The following is a 16,287-nucleotide window of genomic DNA, read 5'->3' on the forward strand; positions in this document are numbered from 1 at the left end:
TTCATGTAAGATCTAGGGTACCAATTGATCTGGGAAAGTGACTGGTCTCTTGGGATTAGAAGCAACTAAAATACAGTGTAATTTTTGCTGTAAGTGACCACTTACCAATGGCAAGATAGACTGGAGAGTTTAAGGGGACTGTCTGGGACTCCAAAGTAAGATGGCTGTAGTGATTCAGGAGTTCACATTTGTTACTGGCTGGCATGAGCCACTCCAGACAGCGTGACAAGGGCACCCACCTGGGTGGGAGACCCAGTCCCCTGGCTCCAGTGACTTTAATGAATGAAAACAGAAAGTTAAAGCTGAATACAGTCATAACTTAATTATACTGTTTTCTATTGTGACAAGGCAAGCAGGGGGCAAGGAGGTTGAGTGCTGTAAAACAGCGGGTAGCAGGATCTAGGTGTGCAGGATAAAGGCTGCAATACCATAGGAACCAGTGAAGGGGGAGAAGCAGATGAACACTAGAATATAGGAGGTAGCAGGGGCTGGCCATGGAGGAAGGAGAGGCTAGCTTCTAGGGTTTCTAGGGTTCCAAGTCAAAGATGATGGAACTAATGAAAGAAGTGGCAAGTATCTGCAAAGTGGCTCTTACCTTCTAAGGTGGAACTTGAGATAGCGGAGGATCCCTCTACTAGGAAGGAAAGTGCAGCTCATGCAGGACATCAGCTGCCAGTGGTGAAGGTTTCCAGAACTGTTGGGCTGTGGGCTGTGGTTAGTTTGTTTGATTAGTTGACAATACACTTCATCACGAAGGGGCTTTAGGTCATGACAGGTCTGCAGAATGCCTTGGATAATGGGGATGGGATCAGACACTGTCTCAATCTCCTGCAGGGAGTTAAAGATCTTGATGGCTTCATCCTGCAGGCTGCAGTAGCCCTTCTCTTGCTGCACTGTAGTGGGATCACAAAAACAAGGCAGACAGGATTTCAGCATTTCCCTGAACCCCCGCTTACCAAGCACACAGCATACCAGTCTGTGGACTGTGACTGACTCCATGAAACAGGAGAATGGCAACATGAGAATGAGCATTACTGATCATCTCCCGATCTCAGGAAAGCTCCTTCTTTAAATGTAAAAATACACCACTGTCCAATCAGTAAATTAAAAAATTAAACTTGTCCATATTGCAAATCATGCATATTTTTAGATATACATAAAAACACAGAGTAGTACCCTTAAAGGGACATTCTCAATTTGAAATCTAGTCAGTTTCAAAAAATGAATTCAAAGCAGTTTGAGGCACTGCCCTGGTGTCCTGAGGCCCTGCCAATTTTTGCAATCATGTTTTCATCTTTTCAGAATGTTTAAGTCTCCCCTGTTTTTGTGAGGGACCGACACAAATGACAGGGGAAACAATGGATCAGATATAAAGGTTGTAACTTGGCTTGCGCTTATTATCCCCTTAAAGTTTGGTCCCTAAAAGAAAAGGAAAACGTTCCTATCACAGCTTCCTGTTGCCTTGCCCAGAGGAAAATAAAAGTCACAAGACAGCTTCCATTACCCAAGGATCCAAACCTAAGGTGGCTTCTTTCTGCATAGTCCAAACCAACCAAATCCGAAAGAAACAGTTTGTACTGGGCTTCTAAATCCTGGGAATTATTGTAGTCCTCCTCAGTAGGAGACAAGCAATTAATTTCACAGTTCCTTTCTTTCTCCCTCCCCAGGCTTGGTTTAGGCATGTACTCAGGCCAGGTCTATACCACATACCTATATTGATATAACTACGTCGCTCAGGGATGTGAAAAATCCACACACTGAGCGACAGTTATACAGAAACTAACCCCCCATGTAGACAGTGCTATGTTGGTGGGAAAGCTTCTCCTGCCAACATAGCTACCTCCTTTTGGGGAAGTGGATTAACTATGCCGACAGGAGAAGCTGCACGTGAAGATGAGCCCCTAGTTTGGAAGAAATCAGAGGATACCTCTCTCCCCAGCCTCTGAGTCTTATGGTTTCCCAATTAAGAGGCACAGCTGCTAGCTCCACCTCCTAGCATTCTAACAAGCCAGAGCAGTGAGCTCCTCTGCCTATGTCTGGCAGCACCAGCAACCTTTAAGACACAGCTCTCAGCACAGTGAAGGCGTTTAATCCCTTCCTGATCCAACTAGGGGTCGGGCACATACACTCCCTCATTAAGTGGAGACAGGGATACTAACTGTACTAAAAAGAAAAGGAGTACTAGTGGCACCTTAGAGACTAACCAATTTATTTGAGCATAAGCTTTCATGAGCTACAGCTCACTTTATCGGATGCATTCAATGGAATGCAGTGAGCTGTAGCTCACGAAAGCTTATGCTCAAATAAATTGGTTAATCTCTAAGGTGCCATTAGTACTCCTTTTCTTTTTGCGAATACAGACTAACACGGCTGCTACTCTGAAACCTGTCATTATGCAAGGCACTGCATTTAGCCGTATGCAGTGAGTGAGCTGTAGCTCACGAAAGCTTATGCTCAAATACATTGGTTAGTCTCTAAGGTGCCACTAGTACTCCTTTTCTTTTTGTGAATACAGACTAACATGGCTGAAACCTTACTGTACTAAGAAAATGCTGTCAATGTACAAAGCAAACACACTGAAATATGAGAAAACAACTGGGGGTGTGTCTCTAATCTCTGCTATTAATTATTTCTGGTAACAAAAGTAGGTAAGAAATGTTCAGTCAGAGTATGTTTGCTAAGCTGATGCAATCCCTTTGAGGTGTACATTTAACAGGAGGAAGAGGAGTAGCAAACTCTTCACCTGTACACTGGAGTCAAGTTCATGTTCACAGAGTAGCCACAGCACTGAACACAGTTTGTGTTGGACCAATTTCCTCTGTCATCCCAGACCTTGTCCTCAAAGAGGAAAAGTATTTGTGGCAGATTGTCTCAGGGCTATGCACAGGAGAGGGGAGGCTTCAAAGCAAAGTCTTGGGAGAGAAGGAGCTGGTCCCTCTGCCAACCAAAGGGTGCATAATGGTCCCAAAGAGGACAGAGGGTCAGGCCCCATCTCATTTTGCACCATGGGAGCTGGCAACCTGTGAATGCTATCAGCATGCTGGAGAGTTCAGATTATCCCTGGGTGCACAGGGTCTGCATCATTCAGTACTTGGGGTAATACTCGCATAGCACCTTCTCCCCTACCGCAGGGGGATAAGAGGTTTAAGGGACTCTGCCAAATGAAAAAGCACTTACTATTGATACCGACATCTCCATAAGGCAGTGGCAGCAATGGGGAATGCAGAGGGTGCTGGGTGTATCTCAAGATAGGGTTCCTCCTATATGTCTGTTCCACTACTTCAAAGTTCATACTGTTTTCCTGAAGGACAGAAGAAATTTCCTCAAACCTGCCCAGTTTTTCCCCAGAACTCTTCATATTGCCAGGTTTAAACATGAGCTTCTCCCATCAGAGTTCCACAGGGGCCCAAATAACTAGGTAACAGCTCAGTTAACTTGTACTGTAAATATTTGTATAAGCATTGAAACCACCTCCCGCAGCCTGAGACTAGGACACACAAGTGCCTGAGGGGAACTGGACATACTGGTTTGTATGTGTCCAAGAGAGCAAGTCACACTTGTCAGAGGAAGTATGAATCCTAATTTGCACAAGGGGTTCACATGTGATTCAGTTCTGTGGATTCTGTCACATGTGCATGAGGAATCAGGATGTGTCTGGGGTGGGGACTCCTGATGTTTGACCATGGCAGATTCATACATACCTGGGTTGGGGACCCTGACATTTGTGCATTCAGGAGTCACATGCCCAATGGGAATGGGAATCCCAAGGTTGGTGTCTGCAGGATCCACACATGACAGCTGACGTGGAAGTTTCTGATTTGTGCATAAGGGGGATTTACACACACCTAGTATGGACTCCAATGTGTGCCTGGCGAAACCCCACAATAGGATTAGCCTGAACTCGTGCAGATTAGTTTATATCTTGAAGCATGACATTTGATTATTTTAGCTACATAATTAAAAATGTTTTCCCTCAGTCCTTTTAAGACACCAGTCTTCTCTCCTAACATACCTAAGATAGTGACTGAACAAGGTCAGCTGCAGATAATAGCACCAGAACCTTGGTAGAAGTGGGGGGGGGGGGCACAAGGGCAGCTGGAGTGATTGGGGCTCCCCACAGTGATGGGCAGCTTTTACCGTGGCCCAGCTCTGGCTTCTGGCTTGACCAGGGGGTGGGGCCTTAGGGGGAAGAGGGGAGCTGAGGCAGGGCTACGGAGAGGGACCAGGCCTCATGGTGAGGGGGAGCTAAGGCCCTCCCACCATGAAGTGCAGCCCCTGCTGGCACTGCTCTATGCCTGACCAAGGCTTCCAGTCTGCGGTGGCAACACAGCCCCTTGGCCCCCAAACTACACCCGTGTTAAAAAGTAGGTGGGCATGGCTGCTTCCAGCACCCCTGGCTGCAGATCTGGAATATTCTCCTGAACTTTGACTGCAGTGTTCAATGCTACCTACCCTGATGTCACGAATAAGCTGCTGTGTGGGTGTTTCTATGGGAACCTTGCTGTCAATGACTCCTTGGATGGCAGAGGCCCAGCGCATGGCTTCATTCAGTAGCTTGGTGTAGAGTCTGTATGAGTGCTTTCGACCATGGACTATGATGTTCCAGTAGCCTACGGGCAAACAAAGATATAGGAAGGTGGAACTTGGCTGCAATTTTCTGACTCCATATGCATGCAGCATGTGACTGTGGAAATACATTGCTGAAACAGTGACAGTCTTATCAAATGACATGATGAAATTGGTTAAAATGGACTGTGTGGACAAGAGCTTTTCCCTAGGAAGCCACTTCTCAAGAGAGAGTCCCAGTCCAAGTTTTGATCCACCTCCATTCCTCCCGACCCACAAACGCAGTGTGCTGCAGATGATGGTCGGGCATTCCAGTTCCCACCTCCCTCAAAATACAAACATTGTTTCATGGCAGGGTGACTCCACCCCACTTCACCCTTTGGCTCTAACAAGGCATAAAGGTGGGGGAAGACAACACAAGGTTGCAAGTATAAGCTATCACTTTGATTGGAGCTCAATTTAAGTAGTATGAGGATTTCTAGTCACTTGCAGTTAAGGCTGTGTTTAGGTTTCAGAAGGACTCAGAACCCTCAGTTTCACATGTTTAGGTTTGAATTTAGTCTCCAATTTTTAAGCACCTTTGCTCTTCCCAGAGTATCTCTCTATTTTTTTTGTCAAAGATTTACTAACTTCTGCAGAGGAATCATTTTAGAATTTTAAACCTTTTAGAAATCTTCCTGAGACTGTAATGGTGTGGCGCTCTTATGGCTGGAAAGCCAGTCACACACCAAAAAAAACAAACAAAAAAAAAAAGACAGTTACCTTTTCCATAACTGGTGTTCTTCGAGATGCTTTGCTCATGTCTGTTCCATATTAGCTGTGTGGGCTCACCACACGCACCGATGCCGGAAGTTTTTCCCTCAGCAGTATCTGTAGGGGACCAGCTCCAGCACCCCCTGGAGTGGCACCTGCATGGCGCTGTATAAGGGGCGCTGTCGGCTCCCCCGACCCTCAGTTCCTTCTTGCCAGAAAACTCTGACAGTGGGGAAGGAGGATGGGTCATGGAATGGATAGGATACCAAGGCTGCTAGCCTCTCTGAGGCTCCCGAAGCCAACCTGGCAGCCTGGGAGGGTTGGGTGAACCCCCAAGGATTCCACAGGAACCATGGTGCTGGCCACTGCGCCTGGGGCCATGGGACAGGCTTTGGTGCTGATGATGTAGGGAACCTTGCTCCGTGCTGGAGGTATAAACAGAGTGGTCGGTACTGGGCGACCAGGATCGGGCAACATGTTGGCTCTTGTCCAACCAGTGCTGAACACTGCGTCCCGATGCAGACTTGTCCAAGCAAGACGGGTGTCTTGGTTGGGATCTTGGGGACCGATGGCGTTCCACAGATTTGCGTCAGACACCCGGCGACCCACGCCTCACGCTACACGAATGGTACCAGGACGTTGAATGGAACCGGGAGCTAATATGGGCCAGTCGCATCTTCCTGAGCAGGGCGACCTACTACTTGGAGACGGGTGATGACGGCCCAGTGATCTGCGATCTCTGATCCTCCATCGGTCCTGTGATCGGTACCAGGCCCTTGGAGACAGTCGGGGCCGGTCTGGGAGTTCTTGCTGGGTGGCGCGTGCCTCAGAGGGTCTGCACCAATCTTCCAGTGAGGTACAATGTGATGGAGGGACATCCCCCTCGATGGGGAACGGTGCCGCTGAGGCAGGGACACATGCATAGGTCCCAACACGGGTTTTCCCCAAGACTGGGGTACCACTGCAGCTGGTGTGGGCAGCCCCGGGAGCGTCAGGATCTCCTGAGCTATTAGAAGGGCTTCAGGCATCAATGGCACCTGAAGCTGGCCAGGGCCTGCACCGCTATCCAGAGTCGCAGTCAAAACATGGGATGGGCTGCACTGCTCGACCTGAGCTGTGGCCCAAGTTCCCAACGGGGGCATTGAGCTGCCCGGCATGGGTTGTGGCTCACCCCCAGCCCTTTCCTTTCCCTTACAGGAGATAGATCTTCCCCTCACAGTCTTTTTCAGCTTCTTGACCAGAGCCGTGGAGAGGGACCGGTGCCGGCTCGTGGATGGCATCAGCGGAGCACTGCGCATGGAGGTCACAGTTCTCGATGCGGAGTTGGACAGCTGCTCCGGTGCTGGAGTGAGTGCTGACTCCATAATATCGCGCTCCTTCTTGGTCCTAGATTTAAAGGACTTGCAGATACGGCACTTGTCACTTATGTGCCCTTCGCCTAAGCACCACAGGCAGCTGGTATGTGGATCTCTGATGGGCATAGGCCGTTTGCAGCAATTGCAGAGCTTAAAGCCTGGGGCATGCCCCGTCCCCAGGCTGAGTCCCGTTCAGGACTAATGAAGAGTTGAGAACTACTACTAAGGGTAACTAAGCAACTACTAACGATATACAACTATATTACAGGTTTTCAAAGTTCGCAAGAACATAGAACGAAACAACGCTAGCTGAAGCTGCAGATGTCCCAGCACCGTCACAGGTGGCAAGAAGGAACTGAGGGTGGGGGGAGCTGGCAGTGGCCCTTATGTTGCACCATGCGGGCACCACTCCAGGGGGCACCAGAGCCGGTCCCCTACAGATACTGCTGAGGGAAAAACTTCTGGCACCTGTGCATGTGGCCAGCACACACACCTAATGTGGAATGGACATGAGCAAGCACTCGAAGAACTCCAAGTTTCACATGCCGATTCATTCCCATCAAAGGACAGATAGAGGCCACTTTCTAAAATTTATTTTTAAACATAAAAAGAAGTATTCCTCTATCCATCAAAATCTATTTTACCCCTACAAGGAAAAGCCAAGAAAACTGCTCTGGTGCAGAGCCTAGTTTGCACCAAGTACTAAGAGAATGGTGCATAGGGTTCTCCCTCTGGCACATGCCACCTAGACCATCATCTCTCCGCCATGGCATCCCAAATACCACAGCTGCCCAGCCTGCCTCCTTCACTCACAAGATCTACTCCTCACAGAGACCCTGCAGTGCCAGGGAGGTGAAATGGATAGCAGAGGGCCACAAGAGAGAAATCAGACCTTTGAGAAGCCCGGGGGATAAAGAGATGGGGGCTGGAGTGAGAGGCAGAGCCCAGTTTTTATGTTCTAAGATCTCGGTGCTCATATGGACTGGTCTCTATTCAGTGCTGCTGGCTCATGGTCCAGGGATTGAAGGCAGAAGCACTACAAGGTGCCAACTCTGTGTATACTGAGGTACCAGTGCACCAAGGGCTCCCTCTGGTGGGCCTGCCTTGAGTGTCCGAGGACTGGCGCACTGGGGCACTCAGGGCTCCGCACAGTGCTGCTGTTGGCTCTACTGGCACAGGAGTCAGCAGTTGCGGGGAAGCAGTGTCCATATAGGGGGCAGGAGTGATCAGGGAAGGCGTGCCCATGTTCTTTCCCCCCGTAAATATACCACCAGGCTCCCTGGGAGGTTTTAAACCTTCCCGGCAGAAGTCCTGGTCCGATGGACCGGCTTAGGTCTGTAAGATGGATCTCTGCTCATCAGCTAGAGAAAATGCATTAGATCGGGGTTTTCAACCTTTTTCTTTCTAACCCCCAACATGTATAAAAACTCCAGGGCCCGGGGGTGGGGGGCACCTGGGGGCTTCAGGCACTGGAGCCCACAGGCATAGGCGTAGTTTGACTTCTATGTGTGTGTGCGCGGGGGGCGCGGTGCATCTCGGGCCAGCTCCGCACGGCAGAACGCGGGGAGGGAGTGTCACCTCTGCACCCTGACTCACCTTAGCAGGCCACTTGCTTGTCTGGGTTAGGAAGGGGGCACAACCAAAAATTATAACTCAAAGGTGTGGGCTCAGCCCCAAAAGTTTGAAAAGTGCTCAGGCAGCAGGTAGCTAGAGGCTATGTGCAGGCAGGGATGTGGCTTAGAGTGCGGGCAGGAGTGTAGCTCGGGGCTGTGTGTGGGAAGGGGAGTGGCTCAGGGTGCAGGCAGGAAGTAGCTAGGAACTGTGTGCGGGCAGGGGGTAGCTCAGGGTGCAGGGAGAGGGTAGCTAGGGGTTGTGTGTGGGCAGGGGTGTATCTCAGGGTGCAGGCAGTGGGTAAGCTAGGGCTGTGTGTGGTGTTAGGATATAGATATTCAGGCCTGTCTGTAAAGGCCTATACTCTTAAGAATTTAGGTGTATTCTTATCACTTGGCTAATTATAGAGGTATAAAAGAAAGAATCAAAATCACTATCTGCTGGTGTAAGGGCCTTCTCTTACTGTGACAGTCTGAGGCCCTGTTCTTAGGCTAAGGCCTTTGGCTAAGCAGCAGAGGCAGGGAACAATCACATCCTCACATTCCAAACTAGTCACATTGAAATAAGGTGCTATTGGGCTGTTAGGCACTATCAGGACAGGATTGTATTCCTATCACCTCCAGAGAAAGGGAAGTGCCTAGAAAATGTAAAAGGAAACTTAGTTTGATAGCATCCTGTCTGGCAAGAACTCACTTATCAATAGCTGGGATGTGAAATCCTCACTTCTGTATTGTTTTGTCATTATAGTTCCCACTTTGCTATTATTTGTCTGTATAATCTCTCTGGTTCTGTGATTGTTCCTGTCTGCTGTATAATTAATTTTGCTGGGTGTAAACTAATTAAGGTAGTGGGATATAATTGGTTACATAATCATGTTACAATATGTTAGGATTGGTTAGTTAAATTTCAGGAAAATGATTGGTTAAGGTATAGCTAAGCAGAACTCAAGTTTTACTATATATTCTGTAGTCAATGAGGAAGTGAGTGGGTGTGGGTGGAAGGGTGGGTGGGGGAGGGAAATGGGAACAGGGAATGGGGGTAAGAAAATTGGAATCATGTTTTGCTAAAGGGGGAAATGGGAACAGGGAATGGGAGTAAGGAAGTTGGAATCATGTTTGGCTAAGGGCAGGAATGGGAACAGGGACACAGGTGTAAGGCTCTGTGGTGTCAGAGCTGGGAAGGAGGATACTAAGGAAGGAAACTGGAATCATGCTTGCTGGAAGTTCACCCCAATAAACATCGAATTGTTTGCACCTTTGGACTTTGGGTATTGTTGCTCTCTGTTCATGCGAGAAGGACCAGGGAAGTAAGTGGGTGAAGGAATAAGCCCCCTAACCTGTGGGCAGGGGTGTAGCTCAGCGTGCAGGCAGCGGGTAGCTCAGGATGCAGGGAAGGGATAGCTAGGGGCTGTGTGTGGGCAGGGCATAGCTCAGAGTGCAGGGAGGAGGTAGCTAGGGGCTGTGTGTGGGCAGGAGGTAGCTCAGGGTGCAGAGAGAGGGTAGCCAGGGGCTGTGTGCTGGGAGGGAGGGTAGCTCATGATGCAGGGAGGGGGTAGCCAGGGGCTATGTGTCAGGAATGGCAGGGCCCCTGCGGGAGCTGCTCCCTGAAGTCTCTGCCGGCTCCAGAGCCAGATCCCAAAACAGGGCAGGGAGCTGACCAGCAGCCATAGCCCTAGGCAGCAGCAGGAGACAGAGGAGCAACGCAGCTGCCTGCTCCATGCACCAGCCAGAGCAGCAGCCGCCCCGCACTGTATGGCTCTTCCAAGGGTGGGGGGGGGGCATGTGTGGACCTAACCAAAGAGTGGCAGTCCTGGGGGCAAGGCACTGCAGTTTGGGGGGACAATGCCCCCCTGTGCCTTCCTCCCATCTCTGCCCATGGGTTCGGGGCTTCTGGCCCATGGGGCGATAGGGATCATAGACTCCCTGAAACTGGCTTGCAGACCCCCAGGGGGCCACAGATCCACAGTTGAGAACCGTTGCACTAGATGGAGATGCTATCCCTGGTGCACATGCCGAGACCCTCTAACTCAATGGCTCTCAACCTTTCCAGACTACTGTACCCCATTCAGCAGTCTGATTTGTCTTGTGTACCCCCAAGTTTCACCTCACTTAAAAACTACATGCTTACGAAATCAGACATAAAAATACAAGGGTCACAGCACACTATTACTGAAAAATTGCTGACTCTCATTTTTACCATAGAATTATAAAAAAAAATCAATTGGAATATAAATGTACTTACATTTCAGCATATCATATATAGAGCCATATAAACAAGTCGTCATCTATATGAAATTTTAATTTGTACTGACTTTGCTAGTATATGTAGCTTGTTGTAAAACCAGGCAAATGTCTAGATGAGTCCATGTAGCCCCAGGGGTACACATACCCCTGGTTGAGAACCATTGCTCTAACTCACACTCCCATGCACTGCTATACCTCCTACCTCTAGCTTTTTTGTGCACACACAACTCATGATGTCCTGAGCAATGCTGTCATAGTTTACCTGTGCTCCCTCATGTATCTATATCCATCTGCTGTCTCTTGTATAATTAGACTGTAAGCCCTTGCGGGCAGGGACCATCTATTTTGTTCTGTGTTTGTACAGTGTTTAACACAATGGGGTCAAGGGTCTATACTTAGGACCCCTAGGTGCTACAGTAATACAAATAATAATAGACTTTATGAGTGGACAAATGTCAGTAGGGAACATGGCTATTGTTAGTTAAGTTTGTGCATCTGAGTGTGATTTAGAGGAACTGCGTGCGTGGATTTGGGATAAATCCAAATTGCAAGTGCCAGGGAATTTGTTCTGAAGGGAGGAATCTGGGAACCACTGGGTAGTATGTTGAAGTGTATAGATTGGGCTTGCCTAAACTACTGTTTCTCCTTGATTTTCGGTAATGTGTTGGAGGGACTGTAACTGAACAACTTTAAATTACTGTCTAATTGATAATTTGTTAGGTGGTCACATGCAGGGGTGATGACAGACAACCTTCATTCTTCTCTTGACCTTTTCAGACCTCTTCATTGTTTTCATACGGTGAAGTAGCAACAATTGGACACAGCAGCCCAAATAAAGGCACAGAGCACTTCTCACTATATAACTCTTCATCACGCTGTCTGTATCATATCCTGAAACCTCCCTCCCTTGGTCAGTCACAGATAGGAAGACTGTTCTTGAAAAATGAATTTCCTTTTTGTTTGTCTCTCTTACCAGTTTCTTTAAAGACTCTTTCATCAGCCTGGACCACAGAGCAGAGGCTATTGAGAACAAGTGTGCCAAGTTTGGTGGCTGTGCGTTCTGAAGATTTGTAGTAATCAAGGGCGGTGTTTGTCAGCACAAACCAGCGTTTCTTCACCTTCAGAGAGGATGTCTTGTTGCTGCTTTGAACTTCCTTATGAAGCCAGCCTAACGGGAAAGAGGCACAATAACCTTTAAGTTATTGGAGAGAGTCACTGATGGGATGTTTGCCTCTCTCCTGCTGGTGGAACCCTGCAGCTCTCTATCCTCTGCTGGATGTGCCCAGATCTCAAGCTCCTCCTAAATGGCCTCTGGTGGGCCCTCCATCTTCCCTTCTACTCAAGACAGCAGTACCCTCCATGGTCTAGTTAATCTGTCTCTAGAAGGATCTATCTCACTGAGCACACTATGGGCACTACTGGTAATAAACTGACATGTCCCTTCCTCTCATGAGCTGTTATAGCCCGAGCCACAACTGGATGAATCTGTTCCCTGCTGCTCAGTGAGAATGATTTCCCCCTTGCCTCCCCATCACCAAAAGTCCTCTCATTTCAGCACACCTCACCTCTTGACATGTGAGAATTTGCTTGAAATTCACAATCTCCTGTATCCTAACCAGGGACTAAACAGACCACATACAATTCATTGTCCTACTGAAAAGCCAGTGCCAGGTGTTACACATATCATACTGCTGTGGCTCAGTTATAAACCTTACCACAAACTATGGTTACTCAGCAAAACAGGAGGCATATTCCCTTTCTCTCAAGAGCCCTGGAACAGCTGATTCGGAAAACCTCACCTCTGCTCCTATCTGCCCCGGAGCAACCCCAGCTTGTAATGGAAAACCTGCTTGTGATGTAAAGAAGTGCCCAAGTGATGTCAGGCTCTCAGTGTGATGGGATAGGCTAATATCAGTCTATTAGAATTACTGAACCTTTGGTTTCTCCTGAACATGGTTAGAACCAATCCTGAGGGATCCCACTAGAAACACCCCCACTTGTTGATGATTCTCCATTAACAATTACATTATAATTTGTATCTATCACTTAGTCTTTAATTCATTTAAAATGTGCCATATTGATTTTGTATAACACTAGATTTCATAAGCCTTGTATAAGGCTAGGGGAAAGGAGTCCAGGAAAGCTGGCTGTATTTTAAAGAATCCTTATTGAGGTTACAGGGACAAACCATCCCGATGTGTAGAAAGAATAGTAAATATGACAGGCGACCAGCTTGGCTTAACAGTGAAATCCTTGCTGATCTTAAACACAAAAAAGAAGCTTACAAGAAGTAGAAGATTGGACAAATGACCAGAGAAGAGTATAAAAATATTGCTCGGGTATGCAGGAGTGAAATCAGGAAGGCCAAATCACACCTGGAGTTGCAGCTAGCAAGAGATGTTAAGAGTAACAAGAAGGGTTTCTTCAGGTATGTTAGCAACAAGAAGAAAGTCAAGGAAAGCGTGGGCCCCTTCCTGAATGAGGGAGGCAACCTAGTGACAGAGGATGTGGAAAAAGCGAATGTACTCAATGCTTTTTTTGCCTCATCTTCACAAACAAGGTCAGCTCCCAGACTACTGCATTGGGCAGCACAGCATGGGGAGGAGGTGACCAGCCCTCCGTGGAGAAAGAAGCGGTTCGGGACTATTTAGAAAAGCTGGATGAGCACAAGTCCATGGGGCCGGATGCGCTGCATCCGAGAGTGCTAAAGGAGTTGGTGGATGTGATTGCAGAGCCATTGCCATTATCTTTGAAAACTCATGGCGATCGGGGGAGGTCCTGGACGACTGGAAAAAGGCTAATGTAGTGCCCATCTTTAAAAAAGGGAAGAAGGAGGATCCTGGGATCTACAGGCCAGTCAGCCTCACCTTAGTCCCTGGAAAAATCATGGAGCAGGTCCTCAAGGAAACAATTCTGAAGCACTTTAGAGGAGAGGAAAGTGATCAGGAACAGTCAGTATGGATTCACCAAGGGCAAGTCATGCCTGACTAATCTAATTGCCTTCTATGATACGATAACTGGCTCTGTGGATGAGGGGAAAGCAATGGACATGTTGTTCATGTCAAAAGCTTTGCTAAAGTCAAGGGTCTCCCACAGTATTCTTGCCAGCAAGTTAAAGAAATATGGGTGGGATGAATGAACGATAAGGTGGATAGAAAGCTGGCTAGATTGTTGGGCTCAACAGGTAGTGATCAATAGCTCCATGTCTAGTTGGCAGCCGGTATCAAGTGGAGTGCCACAAGGGTCGGTCCTCGGGCTGGTTTTGTTCAATATCTTCATTAATGATCTGGAGGATGGTGTGGATTGCACCCTCAGCAAGTTTGCAGATGACACTAAACTGGGAGGAGAGGTAGATACACTGCAGGGTAGGGACAGGATATAGAGGGTCCTAGACAAATTAGAGGATTGGGCCAAAAGAAATCTGATGAGGTTCAACAAGGACAAGTGCGGAGTCCTGCACTTAGGACGGAAGAATCCCATGCACGGCTACAGACTGGGGACCGAATGGCTAGGCAGCAGTTCTGCAGAAAAGGACCTAGGGGTTACAGTGGATGAGAAGCTGGATATGAGTCAACAGTGTGCCCTTGTTGCCAAGAAGGCCCAATGGCATTTTGGGATGTATAAGAAGGGGCATTGCCAGCAGATCGAGGGACGTGATCGCTCCCCTCTGTTCGACATTGGTGAGGCCTCATCTGGAGTACTGTGTCCAGTTTTGGGCCCCACACTACAAGAAGGATGTGGAAAAATTGGAAAACGTCCAGCGGAGGGCAACAAAAATGATTAGGGGACTGGAACACATGACTTATGAGGAGAGGCTGAGGAACTGGGATTGTTTAGTCTGCGGAAGAGAAGAATGAGGGGGGATTTGATAGCTGCTTTCAACTACCTGAAAGGGGGCTCCAAAGAGAAGGGATCTAGACTGTTCTCAGTGGTAGCAGATGACAGAACAAGGAGTAATGGTCTCAAGTTGCAGTGGGGGAGGTTTAGGTTGGATATTAGGAAAAACTTTTTCACTAGGAAGGTGGTGAAACACTGGAATGAGTTACCTAGGGAGGTGGTAGAATCTCCTTCCTTAGAATTTTTTAAGGTCAGGCTTGACAAAGCCCTGGCTGGGATGATTTAGTTGGGGATTGGTCCTGCTTTGAGCAGGGGGTTGGACTAGATGACCTCCTGAGGTCCCTTCCAACCCTGATATTCTATGATTCTATGATTTTTAATCAGAATTTTGTGCAGTTCTAAGGTAGGTACCTTACAAAAGTCCAAACATATTATATCAGTAGTTACCTTTATGTGCCAGACTCTGTAATCTTATCAAAAAACAACATAACAAGTTGTTGATGGGCCCCAATTTTCCATGGAACTATGTTAATGGGTATTAAATTATATTTCTATCCTCCAGTTCTTTAGTGATAGTGTCCTGTATCAGCCATTCCATTATTTTGCCCAGCGTCAACATCAGGATAACTGACCTGTAATTATCCAGGTCATCCCTGGTATTGCATTGCTAGGAATATTACTTTTAAATACTGAAACAACACTGACTTTCTTCCAGACACCAGGAATTTCCCTAGCTTTCAAAGATTTATCATCTGATATCAATGGTTCAGAGCTCCTCAGTCAACACATTTAAATCTCCTGGGTGCAAGTTATCTGAACTTGCCAAGTTAAAAATGTTTAACTTTAGTTTATGCAGCACACTGACTGTGTGGGCCAGTTGTATGAAAAGAAAAATTTCCTTCTTACATGTGAATTTTGCTTCTAATACCTTCCATGTCCCACTGGCCTGTACTGTGGAGCATTTCCCCTTTCCCTGCTGGTAGGAGGCAGAACAAAGACTGATAGCCAGTCTGCAAAGAACCCTAGAATGATGGCTTCCACAGTTGAAAAATACTAACTGATTCATATGTTTAAAAAATTATATATGTATGTATATAAAAGTATATGCGACTCATCCATCTGTGAGGTGCTATTACCATATTGGGAAGGCCACATGGAGAAACTGAGCAGTTTCTAGTAAGAGTCAGAATACACCAAGGCTTGGCACTAAGCCCATTTTTTTTCTCTTAGATGCTCGATGCAGTTATAGAAAGCATCCAGAGAATGGCACCCTGGTACATGCTTTTTGATGTAGTACTCCTACAAAGAGGAAGTGGAAGAAGACTTAGATAGATGGAGGTGCATATTTGAAAGAAATGGCATGAAAATCAGTGGAAATAAAATGGAACATGGCTGTAAATTTGGTGATAGCTTACAGGAAGATAATGAGACTGATGACGCTTGTTAAAAAATAATGCGTTAATTAAATTTGAGACTGATCTCCTTGGGGGAGAATTGTATGTCTCCTGCTTTGTGGTTTTACGTGCATTCTGCCATGTATTTTGTGTTATGGTAGTCTCAGATGACAACGCAGCACATGTTCAATTTAAGAACATTTTCACTGCAGATCTGACAAAACGCAAAGAAGGTAACAATGTGAGATTTTTAAAGATAGCTACTGCACTAGACCCAAAGTTTAAGAATCCGAAGTGTCTTCCAAAATCGGAGAGGGACAAGATGTGGAACATGTTGTCAGATGTCTTAAAAGAGCAACACTCCAATGCAGAAACTACAGAACCCAAACCACCAAAAAAGAAAATTGGTGGCATCTGACTCACACAATGAAAATGAACAGGCATCCATCCGCTCTGCTTTGGATCATTATTGAGCAGACCCAGTCATCAGCATGGAAGCATGTCCTCTGGAATGGTGGTCATAGCATA

The 16,287-nt window shown here is 47.3% G+C and overlaps 1 protein-coding gene across 1 annotated transcript in view; it reads right to left on the reverse strand.

Annotated features, from left to right (window-relative positions):
* The window catches only part of LOC140895349 (unconventional myosin-X), a 274,354-nt gene that overhangs the window by 25,589 nt on the left and 232,478 nt on the right, over positions 1 to 16,287 (reverse strand). The window contains exons 32-35 of the mRNA XM_073304794.2: positions 11,502 to 11,696; positions 4,453 to 4,610; positions 3,178 to 3,301; positions 596 to 893 (exon numbers count right to left, since the gene is read on the reverse strand). Coding sequence (XP_073160895.2) covers positions 596 to 893; positions 3,178 to 3,301; positions 4,453 to 4,610; positions 11,502 to 11,696 — 775 coding nt within the window. The remainder of the gene's footprint in view (positions 1 to 595; positions 894 to 3,177; positions 3,302 to 4,452; positions 4,611 to 11,501; positions 11,697 to 16,287) is intronic.

This window comes from Lepidochelys kempii, chromosome 11 (assembly GCF_965140285.1).
Source record: "Lepidochelys kempii isolate rLepKem1 chromosome 11, rLepKem1.hap1, whole genome shotgun sequence".
NCBI lineage: Eukaryota > Metazoa > Chordata > Testudines > Cheloniidae > Lepidochelys > Lepidochelys kempii.